General features: G+C 47.2%; 1 protein-coding gene across 1 annotated transcript; it reads left to right on the plus strand.

Annotated features, from left to right (window-relative positions):
- Nucleotides 1–5455: 5455 nt before the first annotated feature.
- LOC136481155 (uncharacterized) lies at nt 5456–20406 on the plus strand. Its single transcript, XM_066478513.1, has 3 exons — nt 5456–6597; nt 6749–8411; nt 20299–20406. Exons 1-3 carry the CDS (start codon nt 5456–5458, stop codon nt 20404–20406), a joined length of 2913 nt encoding a protein of 970 aa, XP_066334610.1.
- Nucleotides 20407–21608: the final 1202 nt, after the last annotated feature.

Genomic DNA, 21608 nt, shown 5'->3' on the forward strand with positions numbered 1-21608 from the left:
TCATGGAGATGGTGATAACCACAAGATAATGATCAAGTGCTCCACATTTGAAAAAGAAGGAAGAGAAAAAAACAAAAATGGGCTCAAGGCAAAGGTATAACCATAGGAGCCATTTTTTGTTTGGTGATCAAGACACTATTGAGAGTGTAATCACATTTAGGATTGATAAACATACTATTAAGAGGGGAGAATCTCGGTTAACGCGGTTATCAAGTGCCACTAGGTGAATTCATACATGCATTTGCATTCAGACCTAGTGTGCTAACCTAATAACCTTAGAAAATGTTTGTGACAATTCTAACTCACTCACACATATGGTGTAACACTTGTGGAGTTGGTACATTTGCAAAGGGGTTGAAGATTTGATGAAGAGGTGCTCACTGTGGAGCACCGGACGCTGGTTCCCGTTGGACCGGACGTGTCCGGTGGCAAACCCTAGGTCTCGGGCTAAGTGGCCACTTCTTAGCTGCTGCATCTCAGGTACTCTATTAAATTTTGTTAATGTTTGAAAATATATTTTGAAATAGTCTTGAGTACGATTGATTCTAAATTTGAATTTTTTGGATGTTTCACGTGACATGTGGGCCACCAGTGGTACATAGAAAAATCATGTGACATGTGTGACGCCACTGTTTCAAAATGTTAAAGTGTGCATATGTTATTTAGTATCAGTGTTGCGTAGGGTTTTCGAATCCAGCAACAAATCGAGATTAGGGGATAAAATGGAATTGTTTATATTACTTGTCAGAAGAGTTGTTGAGGTACTCAGGAGTGAGGTCGACGACATTAGTCAATTGCAAGGACTCTGGTCTCCATGGCAGATGATTAGTATTATAATCCTAGCATCTGTTGCTGCCGAGTGCAGAAGAAAATAGCACGAGCTCCACTCTACTCCTTGTGTCAGTCTACTACTACCTAGGAGTACAATACAGTGTATGCTCACTCTCCGTGCGAATAGTAATACAAGAAAGAGCACATCTGGAATATGTCAACTATTAGGAAGGTCACTTGTATCTTGGTCATCAAAGAAGCAAAATAGTGTAGCACTATCTACCGCGGAGGCCGAATACATTTCCGCCGGTAGTTGTTGTGCTCAATTACTTTGGATGAAAGCAACTTTGGATGACTTTGGGGTAAAATTCAAACAAGTGCCATTGCTATGTGACAATAAAAGTGCAATCAAGCTCACCAACGATCCCGTTTAACATTCAAGAACAAAGCACATTAACATAAGACATCACTTCATAAGAGATGATCAAATGAAAGGCGACATTGCAATTGAGAGTGTTGGCACCGATGATCAACTTGCCGATATATTCACCAAGCCACTTGATGAGAAAAAGGTTTTGCAAGATTAGAAATGAATTGAACATACTTGACTTCTCCAATATGAGTTGATGCACCCCCACATATATGACATTGTTTACACCAGAATTTGGAAGAAGAGTTACAGGGGTTTGGAAGCTCCTGAAAATCATGTCATCATCAAGGAATCAGCTACGTGGGGATCGGAACTAGTTGATTCGGATGCACTAGAGTCGGCTTTCTTCAGATAGCGCCAGCAGATGACGACAGAGGCTACGATCAGCGCTAGGACGAGACATACTGGACTCTACAAAAAAGGAAAGATTAGAGTCCAAGTTATCTTAAATTAGGAATATTTTCATTATACCAAAGATTGTATTGAGTCATACTCGAGTAAGGTTCATGTTTAGACTCCGGGTATAAATACCAAACCCCGACTATTGCAAGAGACAACAATCAATCAAATACAAAGTCAAATACTTTTTTCGGCTCCGGCCACCCCTTAGGAGTAGGAGTAGAGTAGATCTTGGTGAGTTCTTCAGCGAGTACGGCTACATCGATCCAGTCGACCTCCACTGCTTGTCTGTAAGTACCGTCATGGTTTATACATCTGTTCATATGGCTGCATCGATCCGGTCGACCCCCACTGCGACTCTGGTATAGGCTAGTTATCAATTCTTGTCTAATTCAAGTATGGCCTGTGTGATTCTGCCTCACACCCCACTGCTTGAATTAAATCAAGGTCAAGTTATCGGCTCTACCTTAGTGTGGCAGTCTTTGGTAGATTCATTAAGTTACCGATATTGCTTATTGCTTTCATTGTTTATCTAATTACAGCAATATCACTCTGCCCGATTGAGATTGATCTGGATCGGCCTTATATCTTGTTTAACTCATCATTTGCTAATCTAAAATTGATCTAATCTACATCTTAAGCGATGAGTTATGTTTTTCATCGGCTATTTTGCGTTAATCTTAATCGTGCATAGCGTGTGGTTAAGGCATGTCTGATCTTGAGTAGATCTATTAGTTAATAAAAACCGTTCCATGGCCCATCATCACAGCCTGTGGGATTCTGCCTCTCACCCCATTGTTGGCACCGTGGAGTGGGGATCGTTAGTTAGTAGACCTGTTCCTGAGAAGGCATGACCTTAACTATGCGCTATGCCTAAATCGGCTGTTTAGCCGATATCGAATGCTTTCACGAACAGTTCACATTACGAGATCATTGAAGTAGAGATAAGTTGAAAGATGTGTTAGCCCCATGATCTTGTTATGGTATTATGGCCTGCATGATTCTGCCTCATGCCCCACTGATATTAGTAACGAGTTAGGGTCGTCGAGTCTATTATTGTTTCTACGGCCTACATGATTCTGCCTCATGCCCCACTGGTCATGGCGATAGATGAGATCTAACATGTTCATTAGATTTACCTTTATTAAATGGTTAAGAGGTGTTGAGTTGTTTCTTTAAATAAAAGGAGTTCGGTTACTTGTAATCATTGGCACAGTATAAACCAATCATCATTGATATCTTATTGCCATTGATTAATATTTGCTTAAATAACATTTATCCTGAATGATAACCGATCCTTCTTATACAACCCCATGAGCTTTAATCGATTCATTCTTGTGAACATGTTGGGATCGGCTATTTAGTTGATTTCCTCTCATATCGGCTCTCAGAGCCACACATTCGGGACTGTCTAGCAACACCGGCATGTTCCGCCCTTAATTACTGATAAGCTTTCTCTCCTTGTCAATTGCAGGGTCAAATTGACTGGCACGTCTTGGAAGGATTGCGCAGGATCGACCACCCTTGCGCTGAAGCCAGGCGGATTTGCTTCATCGAGTGGACCCTTCCGGCTTGCTGCGTGTGTCCTCGACATAGAGGCGAAAATTCTATGTCGACAGACATGCCTCATCTTTGAGCAAAACAAGGTAAAAGTCATTTGGCATCTAGTCACACTTTGTACTTCTTAGGCTCATTCACTCAAAATCAAAAGAATTTAATGCTTATATGATGCCACTACTACTTCTATGCTTAATATGATCTAGTGGTAACATATAACATGTTTGTGGGCTTGTGAACCTAGTGTTTGATCTAGAAATGAGCTAAAAGTGTTTAACTCAACATTGTCAAGATAACCCTTACAAGAGGTGTGAAGAAGCTTGCCATTGGTTCAAACCGAGTTAAATATCTCAAGCAAATGCTCTAGGTTGAACCAAAATTGAACAATGATCCCTCTCACCTTATTGATTGACTAACTTCACCCAAAATTTGAGCCATATCTTTTATGGCAATTAATGACAAAGGGGGAGAAGAGTCACAAAGATATGAAATATATGAAAATGGGGGAGAGATTAGTCACAAAGATAGATTCAAAAGGAGAGAGATTCCATTGTAAAGCTTGCATATCAAAAGAAGGGGAGCAATTAAAATTTGAGCACGCAAGTAGAGGGAGCAAGCTCATAAACTTGTTTATTGCATTTGGATGTGCACATACATATGGTTGCTTGCATTGCACAAGTTGTAAAATTCAAGATTTATGCTTGAGTGGTGTATGCTAATAGTAGAACTTGATTGATGTTTTGGAATACTAGCATGCTTAGGTAGCTAGATATGTTGTTAATTTAATAAGTGGCACTAGAGCCTTGCTTCTAAAGTTGATTTAATGAGGTTTCTAGTTTGTGTTTACTTTACTAGTAATTTTACAAGTGGTATCTAGCTAACCATGGTGCTAAGGATGGTGTATATTGGCAACTCCGATTGGTATCACGCTTCAAAGGTCCATTCTTTACACCTTGGCATCATTTGGTAGTCATTCACTCTCCCACAATTCATATCCATGCATATGTGCAAGCTTTCAATCCAAACTCTTAGCACATTTGTAGGGGGAGCTAATGCTACCAATTCGGATTTATGCAACGTGTCCATATCCTTCACACATGTTAAAATGTTTGGGCAAGCAACATGAATCCAAAAGATTTTAATCAAATATCTTTATGAAAAGGTTGTCATCAATTACCAAAAAAGGGAGATTGAAAGCCCTAGTTTGATTTTGGTTAATTGATGGAACCTATTGGACTAATCTTTCACTAAGTGTGTAGACAAGAAAGGTGGTCCAATCCAAGTGATGAAGCTAGATGATGATCATGGAGATGGTGATAACCACAAGATAATGATCAAGTGCTCCACATTTGAAAAAGAAGGAAGAGAAAAAAACAAAAATGGGCTCAAGGCAAAGGTATAACCATAGGAGCCATTTTTTGTTTGGTGATCAAGACACTATTGAGAGTGTAATCACATTTAGGATTGATAAACATACTATTAAGAGGGGAGAATCTCGGTTAACGCGGTTATCAAGTGCCACTAGGTGAATTCATACATACATTTGCATTCAGACCTAGTGTGCATACCTAATACCCTTAGAAAATGTTTGTGACAATGCTAACTCACTCACACATATGGTGTAACACTTGTGGAGTTGGTACATTTGCAAAGGGGTTGAAGATTTGATGAAGAGGTGCTCACTGTGGAGCACCAGACGCTGGTCCCTGTGGGACCAGACGTGTCCGGTGGCAAACCCTAGGTCTCGGGCTGAGTGGCCACTTCTTAGCTGCTGCATCTCAGGTACTCTATTAAATTTTGTTAATGTTTGAAAATATATTTTGAAATAGTCTTGAGTACGAGTGATTCTAAATTTGAATTTTTCGGATGTTTCACGTGACATGTGGGCCGCAAGTGGTACATAGAAAAATCATGTGACATGTGTGCCGCCACTGTTTCAAAATGTTAAAGTGTGCATATGTTATTTAGTATCAGTGTTGGGAAGGGTTTTCGAATCCAGCAACAAATCGAGATCAGGGGATAAAATGGAATTGTTTATATTAGTTGTCAGAAGAGTTGTTGAGGTACTCAGGAGTGAGGTGGACGACATTAGTCAATTGCAAGGACTCTGGTCTCCATGGCAGATGATTAGTATTATAATCCCAGCATCTGCTGCTGCCGAGTGCAGAAGAAAACAGCACGAGCTCCACTCTACTCCTTGTGTCAGTCTACTACTACCTAGGAGCTCCATTCACTCTCCGTGCGAATAGTAATACAAGAAAGCAATAAGCAACTGACAACCGGCCGGCGACTGTAGAGATGCCGTCGGAAGCCGGCATTCAGGAGGAAGAGCCCAGGGAGTCATCGGAGTACAAGCTCCGGAAGCAGCTCTTGCTGCTGGCCGCGCTGGTGGTCAGCGTCGCCTACGTGGCGGGGCTGAACCCACCAGGCGGGGTGTGGCAGCAGGACGGGCCTGCTCTTGCTCCTGCTCCAGCTCCGGCAGCTGCTGGCGGCGTCAGCATCACTGCCGGGGGACCTATCCTCCGGTTCACGCACCGCCGCAGGTTCCTGTCGTTCTACTACTGCAACTCCACGGCGCTGGCCGCGTCGCTCGTCGTCATCTTCCTCCTGCTGCTCAAGAACCCCAACAGGGTCCAGCTGGCCGTGCTGCGCCTGGTCATGGTGCTGGACCTGCTAGGCCTCATGGGGGCCTACCTCGCGGGCAGCTGCCGGGACAAGCCAGCCACCGTGTACGCCACATCGCTCGTGCTGGCGCTCTCCGCCTACGTAGGCGTACACATCCTGCAGGGCTTGTCACACGACAGCTCTCCATCTTTGCCGACAGAGGAGGAGGACGGAGGCGGCGGCGGCGCCGTATCCTCGGTCCTTCTCAGGCCCAAGGAACAGCGCAAGGTCCTGTTGCTGCTCGCCACCTTCGCGACGGCCATCACCTATGTTGCCGGGCTCAACCTGCCAGGGGGCTTCTGGGACACGTTCGACGACGGCCGGCGGCGGGGTGGTGGCCACGGGCACCGCTACCTCCCTGGCGATTCACTCGTCGAGGCGCACCACGGGGGCCACCTGAGGATGTTCTTCTACTGCAACACCACCGCGTTCGTCGCGTCCCTCTTCATCATCGTGCTGCTGTTGCACCCAGACAAGAAGAATAAGCTCACCGCGAGCTCCACGCGGTCGTTCGCGCTGCACGTGTTCGTCATCGGCTCGCTCGTCGGTCTCATGGCGGCCTACGATGCCGGTAGCTGCAGAGACAGTGACTGCAGTGTCTATGTTGTCAGCCTGTTCGGTGCTGTTCTGGCATTCGTCTTCCTTACAATGCTGGTTATCATGTCGGTGAAGGGTCTCAGGTGTGTCCATCCTCGAAACCATGCTCCATCCCCGGCTCTGGCTCCAGCTCCAGCTATGGCAGCAGAATCGCCGTCTCCAACTGACTGTGATCATCGGTATGTGTTGTCTCGGTTTGTGTGTGAAAAATAGAAATAGTAATTAATAATTCTTCCCATCCCCTACTCGGATTAATTATACCTTGCACTGCTGTCGATCATGTTAAATTATAACCTAGCTAGTTACTAACTCTTGTCCATCTTGGGATAGTGTGCTACCTAGTGCCGATGACGATGACGACCACGACAGCCAGTCAATGTCATCCCCACCGCCGCCGCCAGCAACATTGGCGCCAAATGGCCAAGCAGGCAGCGTTAGTAGCATTATTACTGGAGAGGCGCCGACCGTCCATCTCGAGAAGAAGGCAATAAAGAAGGTGAAGTCTCTCATCCTGCTGCTCGCCAATCTGGCAACGACCATTACATACCAGGCGGGGCTGGACCCGCCTGGTGGCTTCTGGCCAGAGGACGGCGAGGGCCACCGTGCCGGCGATGCCATACTCCTGTCGAAAGACCCGGCACGCTACAAAGCCTTCTTCTACTGCAACTCCACCGCCTTTGCGGTGTCTCTGGTCGTCATCCTCATGGTCCAGAAAGAGAAGCTGGTCAGGAGCCACACCTTGCTGGTGGCCATGACGCTGGACATGTTTGCCCTCATCGGCGCCTATGCCGCAGGGAGCTGCCGAGACCTCGGGACATCCGTTCATGTCGTGGCCCTGGCTGGGGCCATCCTCGTGTACGTGCTCGTACATGTCCTCCTCTTCACGCTGGGGTCGACTAACGTCGATGCCACAGTGCCTGAGAAGAAGCACAAGCGGCTACTGCTGGTAGCCATCTTGGTCGCCACCATCACCTACCAAGTTGGCCTGGCTCCACCGGGTGGGTTCTGGAACGAGGAGGACAGCCGCCGCCACGCGGGGCACGCCGTCCTCCTGGACAAATTTCCGAGCCGCTTCAAGGCCTTCTTCTACTCCAACACGGTGAGCTTCATGGCGTCTATCGCGCTCATCCTCCTCCTAGTCAACCCCATCCTCTCCCGCCTCGCCATACGGTGCTACGCTCTCTACGCGTGCCAGGTGGTCGGCCTGTTTGGCCTCATGGCCGCTTACGCCGCTGGGAGCGCTCGAAAACTGCGGACGTCCATCTTCGCGTGTGTGCTCATCGCCGCGGTGATTGCCTTCGTTCTTGTCAACACCGTCATGCTGACTTTTTTCAAGAAGAGGATGATGACTCGGGCTGATGAGGCAGGCACTACTGCGGCACCGTCGTCGTCCATGGCTCAGCAACTACCAAGACATGCCCAGGAGACAGAGTACCGAGATGAAGTGTACGCCAAACGCAAGTACCTGATGCTGCTCGGAATCCTGGCCGCAAGTGTCACATACCAGGCCGGCCTAGCCCCCCCGGGCGGCCTTTGGCAGGACGACGGCGGTGCTGGTACCCATTCGAGCCGCGATGCTGGGAACCCGGTGCTGCACGACACCGACCCACGGCGCTACCACGTCTTCTTCTACAGCAACTCCACATCCTTCGTCGCGTCCATTGTCACCATTGCCCTGCTGCTGCAGCAGATCCTGCGGAGGCACCGCTCGACCAACCGCGAGCTGCTCCTGCTAGCGACCAACACAGCCGTGGTCCTGGACCTGCTGGGCCTCCTGGTGGCCTACGCGGCTGGCAGCACCAGGGAGTGGGAGAATGTCGTCGTCTTGACCCTCCTGGTTTGGCTCTTCATGGCTATCCATGCCGTGGTATGGTTGTTCGGCCAGAGACGTCGCTGCGCCGCCGGAGATGACCGAGGAGCAAGTACTAGTAACGGTCGGACTGGAGAGCAACTAGAAAGTGGTCATCACCAGTCTTCCCATGTCCAGGATCAGGTCGTTTAGCTTACTGTGCTAGCCATTCCAAATTATAGTAAGTCGTGTTGATTTTTTAGGTAACATAGTTTTTGCCATGTAGATAAAAACTATGTACGTAGAAAAATCATACTGACTTACAATTTGGAAGGTGGCAGTGGTAGTAGATTAGTATAACAATCACTTCAGTTTTTATGTGTGCTGGCAACCCAAGTGTCATGGGCACCATCAGCTCATTTAGGATACCTTTTATGATTTTATAATCGATTGGTTGTTCTTGTTTTTCTGTGATATAACAATGAGCAAAATTACCGACCTCCTCCATCATGATATGCACACAGCATAAGAAAATGTTAAATTAATTCTCGCTACATAGAGGTTCAAGCTAAGAGGAAAAAAACATAGTTTAGAAATTAGCCTATTATGAATCCATTCTTCCCACACCCGGCCCGTTGCAACAATAATCATCGGCCCAAGTACAAAGCATCTGAAAATAACTAGCAGCATAGTATCATTTGCGTTTGCCGTAGACATTGTAATATAAAACGAAGATAAACAGATATATACTGTCAAAACGAATCAGAAGCATATGATTTGTATATTTTCCTGTCCAGCCTGGACTATGTAAGTGAACCTGAAAGACCCCATTTAGGAATCTTAATTATAATGTTATCTCAAAGCTTAATATGTCCATTAGAAATCTCAAAGTATCCACTTCTTGTCTACATTTCTTCCAAAATTCACGCATTGATGACAGCCACAGTTTCCAGGCTTGTTAAAGCTTTGAGCCCAATGTAGTGTGGTGCCAGCATCGTTTTGTATTTGGGCAACTTTTGGCTGGGTGGGCTTAGCGTCTGTAATGCTCATCTCAACCAGTCCGAGCCATAATCTTGGGTTCATGAAACAACAAGAATCATAGGGTACACGTATCTAGCCAATAAGATTTGTCCCATGGCAGTGGCAGGCTGGCCGTGAAATTTTAATTTGAGATCGTACAAATTTAATATTTCTACTTGTGTTCGTTGAGCACTAAGACTGAAATTTAAATCAAGTGAGACTACTACCGATGTTTGAAATGGGGATGTTAATTAATCTCGATGAGCATGGGGACAGGATCTTCAGCTGATCTTATCCACTGATCCTCCACTACATCTTTGTCTAGATCCATACTGACGCATGCCTAGATAGCAGTGCAGAGGCCTCAACTTTTGTATTATTTTCTCCTGACGGTGGACCTCAGTGGACATACCGAGCAGATTTTTAACCATTCTAAATTATATTTTAAAGCAAATCCTGTTCACTTCTGTCGACACTGTGTTTTTAGCAACATTTAAATATCACTAAAATTTATTTTTTTAAATTTGATATGAAGTTTTGTTTTGCAATTTGGGCCAACTAGATTTTTATAAAATTCAAAATAAATAAAGTCGTATTGATATGGTTCAGTACACGCACTACAAAACATGCATTGGCCTTAAATGGATGTGACGGGTCATGACATCGATGAAAGATGGGTCTCTAAACGTATGCATGGTTTAGTACATGCACTACAAAACACTGTCCTAAAATGCAGCCACACTATTTTTTTTTGTATCCACTGTCTTTCTTCTTCCTATCCTACATCCTTCACAAGTGGTCTGGCAGCCAAACTTTTTTTTTTGAGGGGATGCAACCATGCTATATGGCTTCGCGTGGAGGGGTTAGGCTGGGCTGGCACTGGCCCGTACGGCCGGCTCATTTACATCGTGGCATGCCGGTGCATTTGAGAACTACAAACTTACAATTGGTACATGTAATAGCTACCTATTTATGTTGAATCAATCTCCTATCAATTTCTCATATGGGATTAAATTTTTCTTTAAAAGGCCACCGACAAGAGCATGCTGGACATATTTTGAGAGAGAAGAAACCAAATACTACCAAAAGGAAAGAAAAGAAAACCTCAACACACAACCGGAGACCGACTCTTTACCGAGTGCCAAGTGGATCGCCGAGCGTTTTTTTTCAGGCACTCGGCAAAGAGCTTGTTTGCCGAGTGCGGAAAAAAACACTCGGCAAAGAAGCTCTTTGCCGAGTGTTTTTTTTTACACTCGGCAAAGAAGCTTCTTTGCCGAGTGTTTTTTTTGACACTTGGCAAAGAAGCTCTTTACCGAGTGTTTTTTTTGACACTAGGCAAAGAAAATTTCAAAGCACATTTTGAAGCAGTAAATTAATTCAAATGAAAAAGTTTTCAACTACAAAGTTGTATAACTCATCAAGATGTACAATGTTTGTTTTGGTCTTTTCTTCATATGACAAAGTGAAAGTAAATTTGTTCACAAATCTAACATATCTCTCTTGTAGTTTATGAAACTACAAGAGAGATATATAAGATTTGTGAACAATGTTAGAACGACCATGTCGGATGAACAGATGACCAAACAACCAAAATAAACTTTGTAGATCTCAAAAAGCTATGAAACTTTGTGATTGGCAACTTTTTGATTTGAAATCATCTTGTCATGCAAAACTGTGTTTGAATTTCAAAAATTTAAAATTCGAACTTTTCAAACGATCTTGGATGGAAAAACAACCAAAATAAACTCTGTAGATCTCGAAAAGTTAGGAAACATTGTAGTTGGCAACCTTTTGATTTGAAATCATCTTGTCATGCAAAACTGCGTTTGAATTTCAAAATTTAGAAATTCAAATTTTATAAACGACCTCGGATGTAAAAACTTACTAAACTAAAAGTGTAGATCTCGAAAAGTTATGAAACTTTGTAGTTTACAACTTTTTTATTTGAATTCGTTTAGGGCTTCAAACAAGCAATTTACACTCGGTTTAGTATAATATGTGGGGAACCAAAACGGAATCTAGACATAGGTGGCAGTGTGGTGCAGTGGTTAGAGGAGTGGACGCGCGAGGGAGAGGTCGCCGGTTCGAATCCCGCCGGCCTCGTAGCCGCGAATTTTACGTGAAAAATGCCGGAGATGGGCGGGCGCTGGCCGGTGGGGGCCTCCACCGATTAAAAAAATTGCCATTTTTTTCGGGTTTTTTCGGTTCCAAAACAAACATTGTAGTTGAAAACTTTTCATTTGAAGAAAAGATCTGATAATATATCATCAATACACTTTGTCATAGCCCCGTTGGGCTCATTTACATCGTGGCATGCGGGTGCATTTGAGAACTACAAACTTACAATTGGTACATGTAATAGCTACCTATTTATGTTGAATCAATCTCCGATCAATTTCTCATATGGGATTAATTTTTTTCTTTAAAAGGCCACTGACGAGCATGCTGGACATATTTTGATAGAGAAGAAACCAAATACTACAAAAAGGAAAGAAAAGAAAACCTCAACACTCACAAAGGTGACAACAAGACCACCACCAAAATAAAACAACACTGGCAAAAACCACCTAAGTAACAACCGCGAAAGGCAACTCTGTACGCCACAGGAAACAAGCTTTGTAGCAGGAAAATGGGAGTAGGTTTCCATAGCGAATCCTCCAAGGAGGAGAAATGACACCCATCACTAGTAGAGAAACGACTTTTAATCCACTTAGAAATTTGGCTTTAGTCCCGGTATTTTTCGTGCCCGGGACTAGAGAAACCTTTTGTCCTGGTTGGTAGCTCCAACCGGAACTAAAGGTCCCTGCCCAACGGTTACCGAGGTGTGTCAGAGACACGTCAGTGCGAGAATCTTTAGTCCCGGTTTGAGACATGAACCCGGACTAAAAGTGTGACTTTTAGTCCCGGTTTGAGACACGAACCTGGACTAAAGGTACCTTTAGTCCTGGTTTATGTCTCAAACCCGGACTAAAGGTGTCTCCAAACTGAATTTAAAAGGAAAGCATATCTTATCTAAGTTAGATGTGTGGTGGTAGGTGAGATGGTAACGCGTGCAAGAGCTGAAGTGGGAGGTCATAGGTTCGAATCTCCACAGCTGCAACTTTTTTTACCCAATAAACACCTCTACTCCCGGTTGGAGGAACCGGGACTAAAAATCAAGACCTTTAGTCCCGATTGCATAGTCCCGGTTCCAAAACTAGGATTAAAGGGGTTGAGAACCGGGACTACAGCTAGGTTCTCTACTAGTGCATAGGTGCCACAAAATGTCGATCGACCTATAGGGTAGAGGCCTCATTGCAATACCTCCTACAAGGGGAATGCCTCCAAAGGCGTCACCATTGTTGGAAAATAGCCAAATCCTAGGCAGGGTTTTCAGCCCAAAGACCCCAACCCCTCACCCAAATCTTGCCAAGCCGTGGATTCTTATACCAGTGCCGTACTATAGTAACTGCCACCGGCAGGAGATCACCGGCATGCATGACCTAGCGCCACCACACTGGTCCGCAAAGGCAGCCTCCATCATGCATGACACCAGCCACCAAACGAGGCCATCAGTTGCTCTTGCACCAAGACAAGGGAGTCGCCAACGCTACTGCTCTTTACTGTCCATGAAGCTTCTAGAGAAAGCAATGAGCATTTTTGCCTAGACCACCATCCACAAAGAACCGCCTTCTATTTGTTGTCACTACGGCTGTAAGCCAGCCACAGACATGCGTGGCACATCATGGCCGTGCCGGTCGACACAGGCTGTAGCCAATCCAACAATTGCTACCCCAAATAATATTGCCCAGGAGAAGACTCGCCACAACCGCTATCCACCTGCATCAGACACCGCCACCGAAAACCATTTGCCGTAGTTGTGCTGCCGCTGCCAACTAATTAACATTATCTTAGCCCCACCAATAGTTGGAACCACCATGGCCACACCAAACTAACCATAGCTAAGCGAGACCAGTCGCCATGGACACGATTTCAAGAAGCCGCCGCACACCCGCTATTGCTGCCACACCAAAATAGAACTTTGGAGATAGTATTACGCACTCTAGCGTCGGTCACCAAGGACCGTAGCTAGCCTGGCCAACACTGGCAACCGAGAAATACTCCAGAATGGAATGGGGCATCCCGGCTGACCATCTTTGCACAGCCTCACCCGCCCACAGTAGGACGCTTGCGCGGCCTCTGGACCACAGCACACGCAGCCTCTATGCCTCCCTATTCATACATGGCTCTGTCCACCTCTATGCCACCACCACCCATAAACAGCCGCTATGCTACTACAGTCGCCGCTGCCCCCGCATCCCCACTATGCAGTTGTCATGCCACTTGCATGCTGCTGCTCCACAACTCTACCTATGACCGCCACCAAGTGGCCTGCGGCTACCTCCATGCTATCGCTATGCCACCGATGGGCTCCATCGGGGCAGATCCGGCTTAGAGGCCATCTGATGCAACTAGGAGGAGGCAAATATGCCACATCCACCCTTGGCAGGGCCCCAGCCGCCATGGCCATCCTCTTCATGGCACCGTGAGCTGTAGGCGAGAGCAGAAGAAGAGAAAAACCCTGCGGCTGCCTTCCTTGTGTCGGCATGTACAATCGGCAACACGCTCTGGCAACGGCGAAGTCAAGGGGCCACTGGAGGAGGAGGCTTGGTAGTGCAGCTGTTGGCGGTCCATAACGATCAAATCCGACCGCCAATTAAGACACAAAAAGGAGGAGAAACTAGCAAACGTATACACATATGTTATTTATACTCACGTATTCCGCATGTATTGGAGAATCACTATTTTGTAAGACACATGCTTGGAATACGTAGAAATAAGGGCAAAAGGAAAAACCCAGAAAGCGTAAAAACCTAATCTACACAAAAGATCAGAAGAAGGGCTCACCTACACATCAAACTTGGGCCCCATACCACGAGGATGCGCTCCAGGCCCAACCACTAGCACACCTGGCGAAGGCGGTGGCCAGGCGCGCCAGCTAGGGTGTGGCTACACCCTGGGTGCACCCACACCCCCGGCACCGCCTCTCGGGCCCACCTTCACCATTGTGGTGCACTCATGCACCTAGGGCGGTTTTTGCATGGGATCTCCAGGGAATATGCCCCCAAACCGCCTTGGGCACTTGTATAATAGGACGAGGAGAGCCCCTCTCTCAACACACAACACCTTGAAGCCACTACCTCATTCCTACTGGAAACGCGTGCTTTGCCGAGGGCCTGAGGCTTTACCGAGGGCCAAATTTCGGACACTCAGTAAAGACACTCTTTGCCGAGGGCTAGCCACAGGAGCCCTCGTCAAAGAACGGCCCTCGGCAAAGAGGCCTTTGCCGAGGGTACAGCCCTCGGCAAAGACAGGCCCACGACAAATCAAATCTTTGCCGAGGGCCGCGGCCCTCGGCAAAGATGCCCTCGGCAAATTAGGCCCATTGGGTCACGGCGGCCATTCCCGTCAAGCTTTGCCGAGGGCCACCTGTTAGGCCCTTGGCAAAGGTTTTTTTTCTTCTGTGAAACCAGTTTTTCGGCAATTTTTTTTAAAAAAGTCTTTGCTGAGGGCCCTAGACCAGGCCCTCGGCAAAGATTTTTTTAAACCAGTTTTTCGGCCAATTTTTTTTTTATATAAATCATCTTTGCCGAGGGCCCGAGGCGAGGCCCTTGGCAAAGAAGCCCTTTGCCGAGGGCCAGGATAGGCCCTCGGCAAAGATTTTTTTATTTTTTTTAAAAAATTCTTTGCCGAGGGCCACGGGCCAGGCCCACGGCAAAGAGCCCTTGGCAATTTTTTTTGGTTTTTTAGCCCAGTTTTTTTGTGGTGCTACAATACATTGTTTTGAACTCAATTTTAAAATTTAGGCCAATTTTGACTTTTTTTTGTATATTTCCTTAATTTATTTCGATTCTTTGATTTTTTTTCGAATATGTCAAATTTGAACTGCAGGTGCATGGAATATTGCAATGTAGTGTTTCGAAAAATGTTATTCATGTTAATTGGTGCATGTTGAGTCCCTCGGCAATGTAGTGATGCGAGTTCGTGGATAGGGACTCAACATGCACCAATTAACATGAATAACATTTTTCGAAACACTACATTGCAATATTCCATGCACCTGCAGTTCAAATTTGACATATTCGAAAAAAATCAAAGAATCAAAATAAATTAAGAAAATATACAAAAAAAGTCAAAATTGGCCTAAATTTTAAAATTGAGTTCAAAACAATGTATTGTAGCACCACAAAAAAACTGGGCTAAAAAACCAAAAAAAAAATTTGCTGAGGGCTGTTTGCCGAGGGCCTGGCCCGTGGCCCTCGGCAAAGAATTTTTTTTTAAAACATAAAAAAATCTTTGCCGAGGGCCCTGAATCTGGGCCCTCGGCAAAGGGCCCAAACCTAAACCGGGCCGCAGCCCAAATTCCCGATCGAAATCTTGTCAAAAAAAAAATCCCGATCGACCACATCTCCCTCCCCACGCGCCCGCTCGCGGCTGGCCCCCGCGCATCCACCACCGCCGCCACGCACCCCGCCGCCGCGCGGCCGCTGCTGCACGCGCCGCCTGCCCCGAGCCCGGCCGCCCCGCGTGCCCCACCACCGCGCGTGCACCCCAGTCGCCACGAGCCTCCACCACCGTCGCCGCGCACCCCGCTGCCGCGCGCCTGGCCACCTCGCGCGCCCCACCGCCCCGCGCTTGGCCGCCCAGCGCGCCCCGCCGCCCCACCAGCGTGCCGCCCCACCACGCCCAGTGGCGGCCGAGGTCGTGCCCTGCCTCCCTTCCCCGTCTCTGTCGAGCAAGGGGAGGTCGGCCGCCCCCTCGCCGGCCTTCCCGCCCCGACCCCAGCCCCCAGACCGCCCCCGTCGCCGGTTGCTGTTGGAGGGGAGGAGGCAGAGGGTGAAGTTGGAGGAAGAAGAGAAGGAGAAGAGGAGAAGGAGGAAGGGGAAGAAAAGGAGAAGAAGAGGAGGAGGAAGGGGAAGAGAAGGAGAAGAAGAGGAAAAGGAGAGAAGAAAGGGAAGAGGGGGAGAGGAGTACTCCAACGCCGCTCGACCTCGCCGGAGAAGAAAGTGACCCCCGCACCGCGACGCCCGACTCCACCACAACCCTAGGTAAAACTCTCGTTGTCGGCCTTCGTGCCGTATGTGGTTGTGTGGGCCTTCGTGCCGTAAGTTGATATGAGGGCTTTCGTGCCATTGTGGTTGTCGGCCTTCGTGCCGTTGTGAATGTCGGCCATCGTGTCATTTTTTTGCATGTTTTGGAAATCTCCCCGTGTAGGGGAGGTGCTACCGAAATTTTGAACAAACAATAACCTATTGTCTTTTTATGCAGGAGAAGAGTACGTCGGAGGGGACCCGGAGGACCCCGATCGTCTTCGTCGACGTCGCGGTTCTGCCTGCACTGCGTCGCCTCGCCACTGCGTCGATTCGCCACTGCCCCGCTAGCCTTACTTCACCGACACCCTAGGTATAAATAACCTATTTTTCCGCATGTCTGTCGTAGCCCGCGCGTAACCTAGTTAGGCGTCTCCCGTCCAAAAGAGATACGGTCGTAGGTATGTGGATATTTGCGTATCTGCGACCGTATCTGTTTCGGATTGTCCACGTTTTTTGGACAGCCCGTGGATGCGTAGATGGGTTAGTTTCCATGGTCCGCTCCGGTCCGAGAAGGAGTTTCGGCAACACCTCCCTGTTGTTCTCTAGATACACACTCTCCCTTGCAGGACGTGTATCGGGAGAACAGCGGGGAGGTGCTGCCGAAATTCTGTCTCGGAGAGGAGCGGAGCATGAAAACTGACCTCATCTACGCATCCACGGGTGGGATTAGGGCCTATCCTCACCTATTAGACAGTAGGAACACCACATAGATGCAATTGATGGTCACAATACTCTATGATGTAAATATTAAAGGATGGAGGACCGTCAGTGGATGTACACGGGCTGGAGAAGCGGGAGTGACTACAACTATGAATGGGTGAAGGGGACAGATGGTTTCTTGAAACATGCATTTGGCCCAGGAGCAGGAGAACATTCTCTAGTTTGGTGTCCCTGCAGCAAATGCGACAACAGGAGAAAAGTAGACGAGAAGACCATGGGTAGACATCTTGTGTTCAATGGTTATACGCCTGGCTACCAGCAGTGGATCTACCATGGTGAAGCAGATCGTATAAGAGCAGAGGTGGTGAGACCACGCCTCAAGGTTTTTGATGATGATGCTGGGGTAGCAGACATGCTAGATGATGCCCACCAAGCTCACTTCGCTGAACGACGTGAGAAGGAGGAGATGGAGGAATCAGCAAAGGACTTCTACAAAATATTGGACTCGGCACAGAAACCCCTTCACGAGCGTAGAATGATTTCTCAGCTGGATGCGATTGGACGCGTAATGGGGTTGAAGGCCGAGTTAAACCTGAGTCGAGAAGGCTTCGATAAGATGTTGGCCGTGTTTGGCACCATGCTACCGGAGAAGCACACTTTGCCGACGAACTTGTACGAGGCAGAGAAACTCCTTCGTATGCTTAAGATGCCGTATGACAAGATACATGTTTGTCCGAAGGGGTGCGTCCTATTTAGGAAAGCACACAAGGATGCAAATTACTGTCCAAAGTGTAAATCCTCCAGGTACCTGGAGGTAGACTCTGGTGATGGTCAGAAGAAGCAGCTTCTGATCCCCGCGAGAGTGCTACGGCACCTTCCTTTCCTACCGAGGATCCAATGGCTATTCATGACTGAGGAATCCGCGAAACAGATGACATGGCACAAAGATGGCAAACGGTACAATCCTAGGAAGATGGTACATCCGTCTGATGCTGAAGCATGGACGTATTTCAATGACAAACATCGTGACAAAGCAGCTGAGGCCCGTAATGTACGTGTCGCGCTAGCAACAAATGGGTTCAATCCTTATGGAATGATGGCTGCCCCATACACATGCTAGCCCGTTTTTGTTATCCCCCTCAATCTCCCTCCCAGCATCTCCTTTCAACGGCATAACGTATTCTTGTCGTTGATAATTCCTGGACACCCGGGGAGTAATATGGGTGTGTTCATGGAGCCTGTGATTGATGAATTGATCCACGCTTGGGAGAAGGGGGTATGGACATACGATCGAGCTACAAAGACAAGCTTTAAAATGCACGTTTGGTACCACTACTCCCTGCATGACTTCCTGGCGTATGGGTTATTCGCTGCCTGGTGTGTTCACGAGAAGTTCCCATGCCCAGTATGCAAGGAAGCCATGAGGTTCATTTGGTTGAAGAAGGGTGGCAAGTATTCATCGTTCGACCAGCATCGTCAGTTCCTCCCTCTAGACCATGAATTTAGAGAAGACATCAAGAGCTTTACGAAAGGTGTCAAAGTGACAGACCCTAAACCGCACTTGAGGACTGGTGCCGAGGTTCGTGTTCAGATAGATGCTCTTGTGCCCAATGAAGAAGGTGGTTTTGTGGGATATGGTGTGGAACATATGTGGACTCATAAATTCGGCTTGACGAGGCTCCCCTATTTCGATGACCTTCTTCTGCCACATAACATTGATGTAATGCACACTGAAAAGAATATCACCGAGGCACTTTGGGGAACTCTGATGGACACTAACAAGTCTAAGGACAACGTTAAGGCTAGAGTGGACCTAGTGACATTGTGCGATAGACCAAATCAAGCGATGCAGCCTCCTAGTGGCCGAAACAAGAACTGGAAAAGGCCTAAGGTCAATTTTGTCTTGCAAATCGATTAAAGGAGGGAGGTACTAAAATGGATCCAGATGTTAATGTTTCCAGATGGATATGCAGCGAATCTTAGCAGGGGAGTGAACTTAGGCACTCTGCGAGTCAACGGGATGAAGGGTCATGACTACCACATATGGATTGAGCGGCTTCTTTCGGCGATGGTCCGAGGCTATGTCCCTGAGCATGTCTGGCAAGTGCTGGCAGAGTTGAGCTTTTTCTTCCACCAGCTTTGTGCCAATGAGATATCTTGGACTGTCACTTAGGACTTGGAAAAAGCGGCACCTATGTTGCTCTATAAGCTGGAGAAGATCTTTCCACCTGGCTTCTTCTTGCCGATGCAACATCTGATTGTGCACCTCCCGTTCGAGGCATGTTTGGGGGGACCTGTGCAGGCCCGTTGGTGCTATCCAATCGAGAGATGTCTAAAGACTCTTCGCAAAAAATGTACAAATAAAGCCAGAATTGAGGCTTCCATTGCAGAGGCATGCCTTTGGGAGGTGGTGGCAAACTTCACAACACTATACTACAAGCTAAACCTTCCTAGCAATCATAATCCACCCCCTCGTTACAATACCGGCGAAAATGAATCGACCCTGAGCCTTTTCCAAGGCCAACTCGGCAGCGCAACTGTCCGAAGAGCCGGTGGTGTGGGAGCCGGCCTCCAACTGGGATAGGTACACGCTGGTCACGGATGACACTTACCGCAACAAGCAGGAGCGAGTATTGGTGGAGTTTTGGGTAAGTCTCTCTCGCAAAATATTGCTTAATACATCGCATTCATTGGTTAAATCTTTTATTGAAATAATTAATTGATACATCGGTTTTGTATGCAGAAATATTTCAAGGCCGAAGAAGGACTTGAGGCCCAGGCGAATCGGGCGGCTGCCGCAGCTTGTAGGAAGTACGTCACCGAGATGCACCACCATGGGCGTGTCCAGGCCCACATAGACTACTATTGGTCGGTACTTAGGCAGTCCCTCCCCAAGCCTCAAGCAAGACGGATTACGCTGACTCAGGACCAGTACCTTGAGGTAGGCGAATAACATTCATAATGATTCGTTTTGATATTAAGTAGGTTCAATTTCATCTTCTTATATGTCAAATACTCGATGACTTGTAGGTGATTCCCTAGTGGTGCCGATCGTATCCCGAGTGCTAGGCCATGATCGTGGACAAGTGGTTATCATAGGACTTTGTTGACATGCACGAGAGGCAGCGGGAACAGCGTCTGATGAGGCAAGGTCCAACTCACCATCAAGGCAGCCGTAGCCTCCCCGGATACAAACAAGCATACGTAAGTGATTTCTTTCATTTATTTTGACACTCAATTCTGCTTGATTTCTCACCATCTTCTCGTCTTTCTCACAGGAGGCTGCGCACCCGGGCGAGGAGGTCTCGGAGTTCTCTGCGTGGGATATGTCCCACATGGGCAGGGTGTCGTCCTCCGTCTCCTTCGACCCGGCTGCCCCGCCCTAGGCGTACTCTGACCCAAACGTGTACACTAAAGTCTAAGAGTACACGTCAACGGTAAGGGAGATCTATGGGGAAGATTACAATATGCGCACTGAGCCCATTGATGTAGAGGCGATCATGAGGCTCGGAGGAGGAAAGAAGCACGGGCGGCTATGGATTGCAGATGGCGCCATCGACTCCACCACTGTTCCCTCCCTTGATGCTATCTGAGCACGGAGCACGAGCTCCAGCCAGCCCATATGTCCACGGCCTTCTCCAGCACTACAGCAGGTCCAAGCACTTCAGGTAATTCCTGTTTTACTCGTTGTACGTAGATATTTACACACCTAAATTAGATTTGCATTACTGATACATTGGAGTGAAATATTGCAGGCTGAGCTGCAAGAAACAAGAAGGCAAAGTCAAGAGCAGAACGCGGAGCTGACCGCACAGCTGCCGGCCCAGAAGGTCGCGTTCGAGGCTGCGTAGAAGCAGATGGCGGAGATGATGGTGATCATGCAAAGTCTTGGGCAAGCATCGGGTGTACCTGTGCAGTTTTCAGCTCCTCCACCTCCTACTCCTGTAAGTATGAAAGTTCACTTTTCGCTTGTGCTTTGCATGGATGTCGGCGTTCGTGCCGTTGTGGATGTCGGCGTTCGTGCCATCGTTTCTTACAGGTTTTGGAAACCTCCCCGTGTAGGGGAGCTGCTGTCGAAATTTTCAATTGAGTCTAATCTTTTTGTATTCCTAGATTACTAGATGCAATCTCTAAGTTCCAAAACTGTTTTCCCGGATTACTCACACATGCAATCTCTGCTCCTTTGTGCAGCTTCCGTCCGCGGGTTCCAATCAACCCGCTAGTGCGTCACCGGGTGATCCTGCTTTTCCTTCACCATCATCTCATAGGCTAGCTTGATGAGGACTCGTGCCAGGTGATGTGGTTGGACTTTAGCGTGATTTATGATTTATGGTTGTGACTTGTGCTTGGATTTCATTAACTTATCGTAATAAACATGTGAATGATGATGAATATGTGACTTGTCGTTGTAATATATTGTGATTTGTGGTTCACAATTATGGTTGTGATATATTGTGAGAAAATGAGTTATGTGTGATATATATATGTATATATATGAAATGCTTGTGTCGATGGAATGCAAAAAACAAAAAAAAATTAAATTTCTGTCTCTTTGCCGAGGGCAATGACCAAGGCCATCGGCAAAGAA

This window comes from Miscanthus floridulus, chromosome 9, assembly GCF_019320115.1.
Source record: "Miscanthus floridulus cultivar M001 chromosome 9, ASM1932011v1, whole genome shotgun sequence".
Taxonomy (NCBI): domain Eukaryota; kingdom Viridiplantae; phylum Streptophyta; class Magnoliopsida; order Poales; family Poaceae; genus Miscanthus; species Miscanthus floridulus.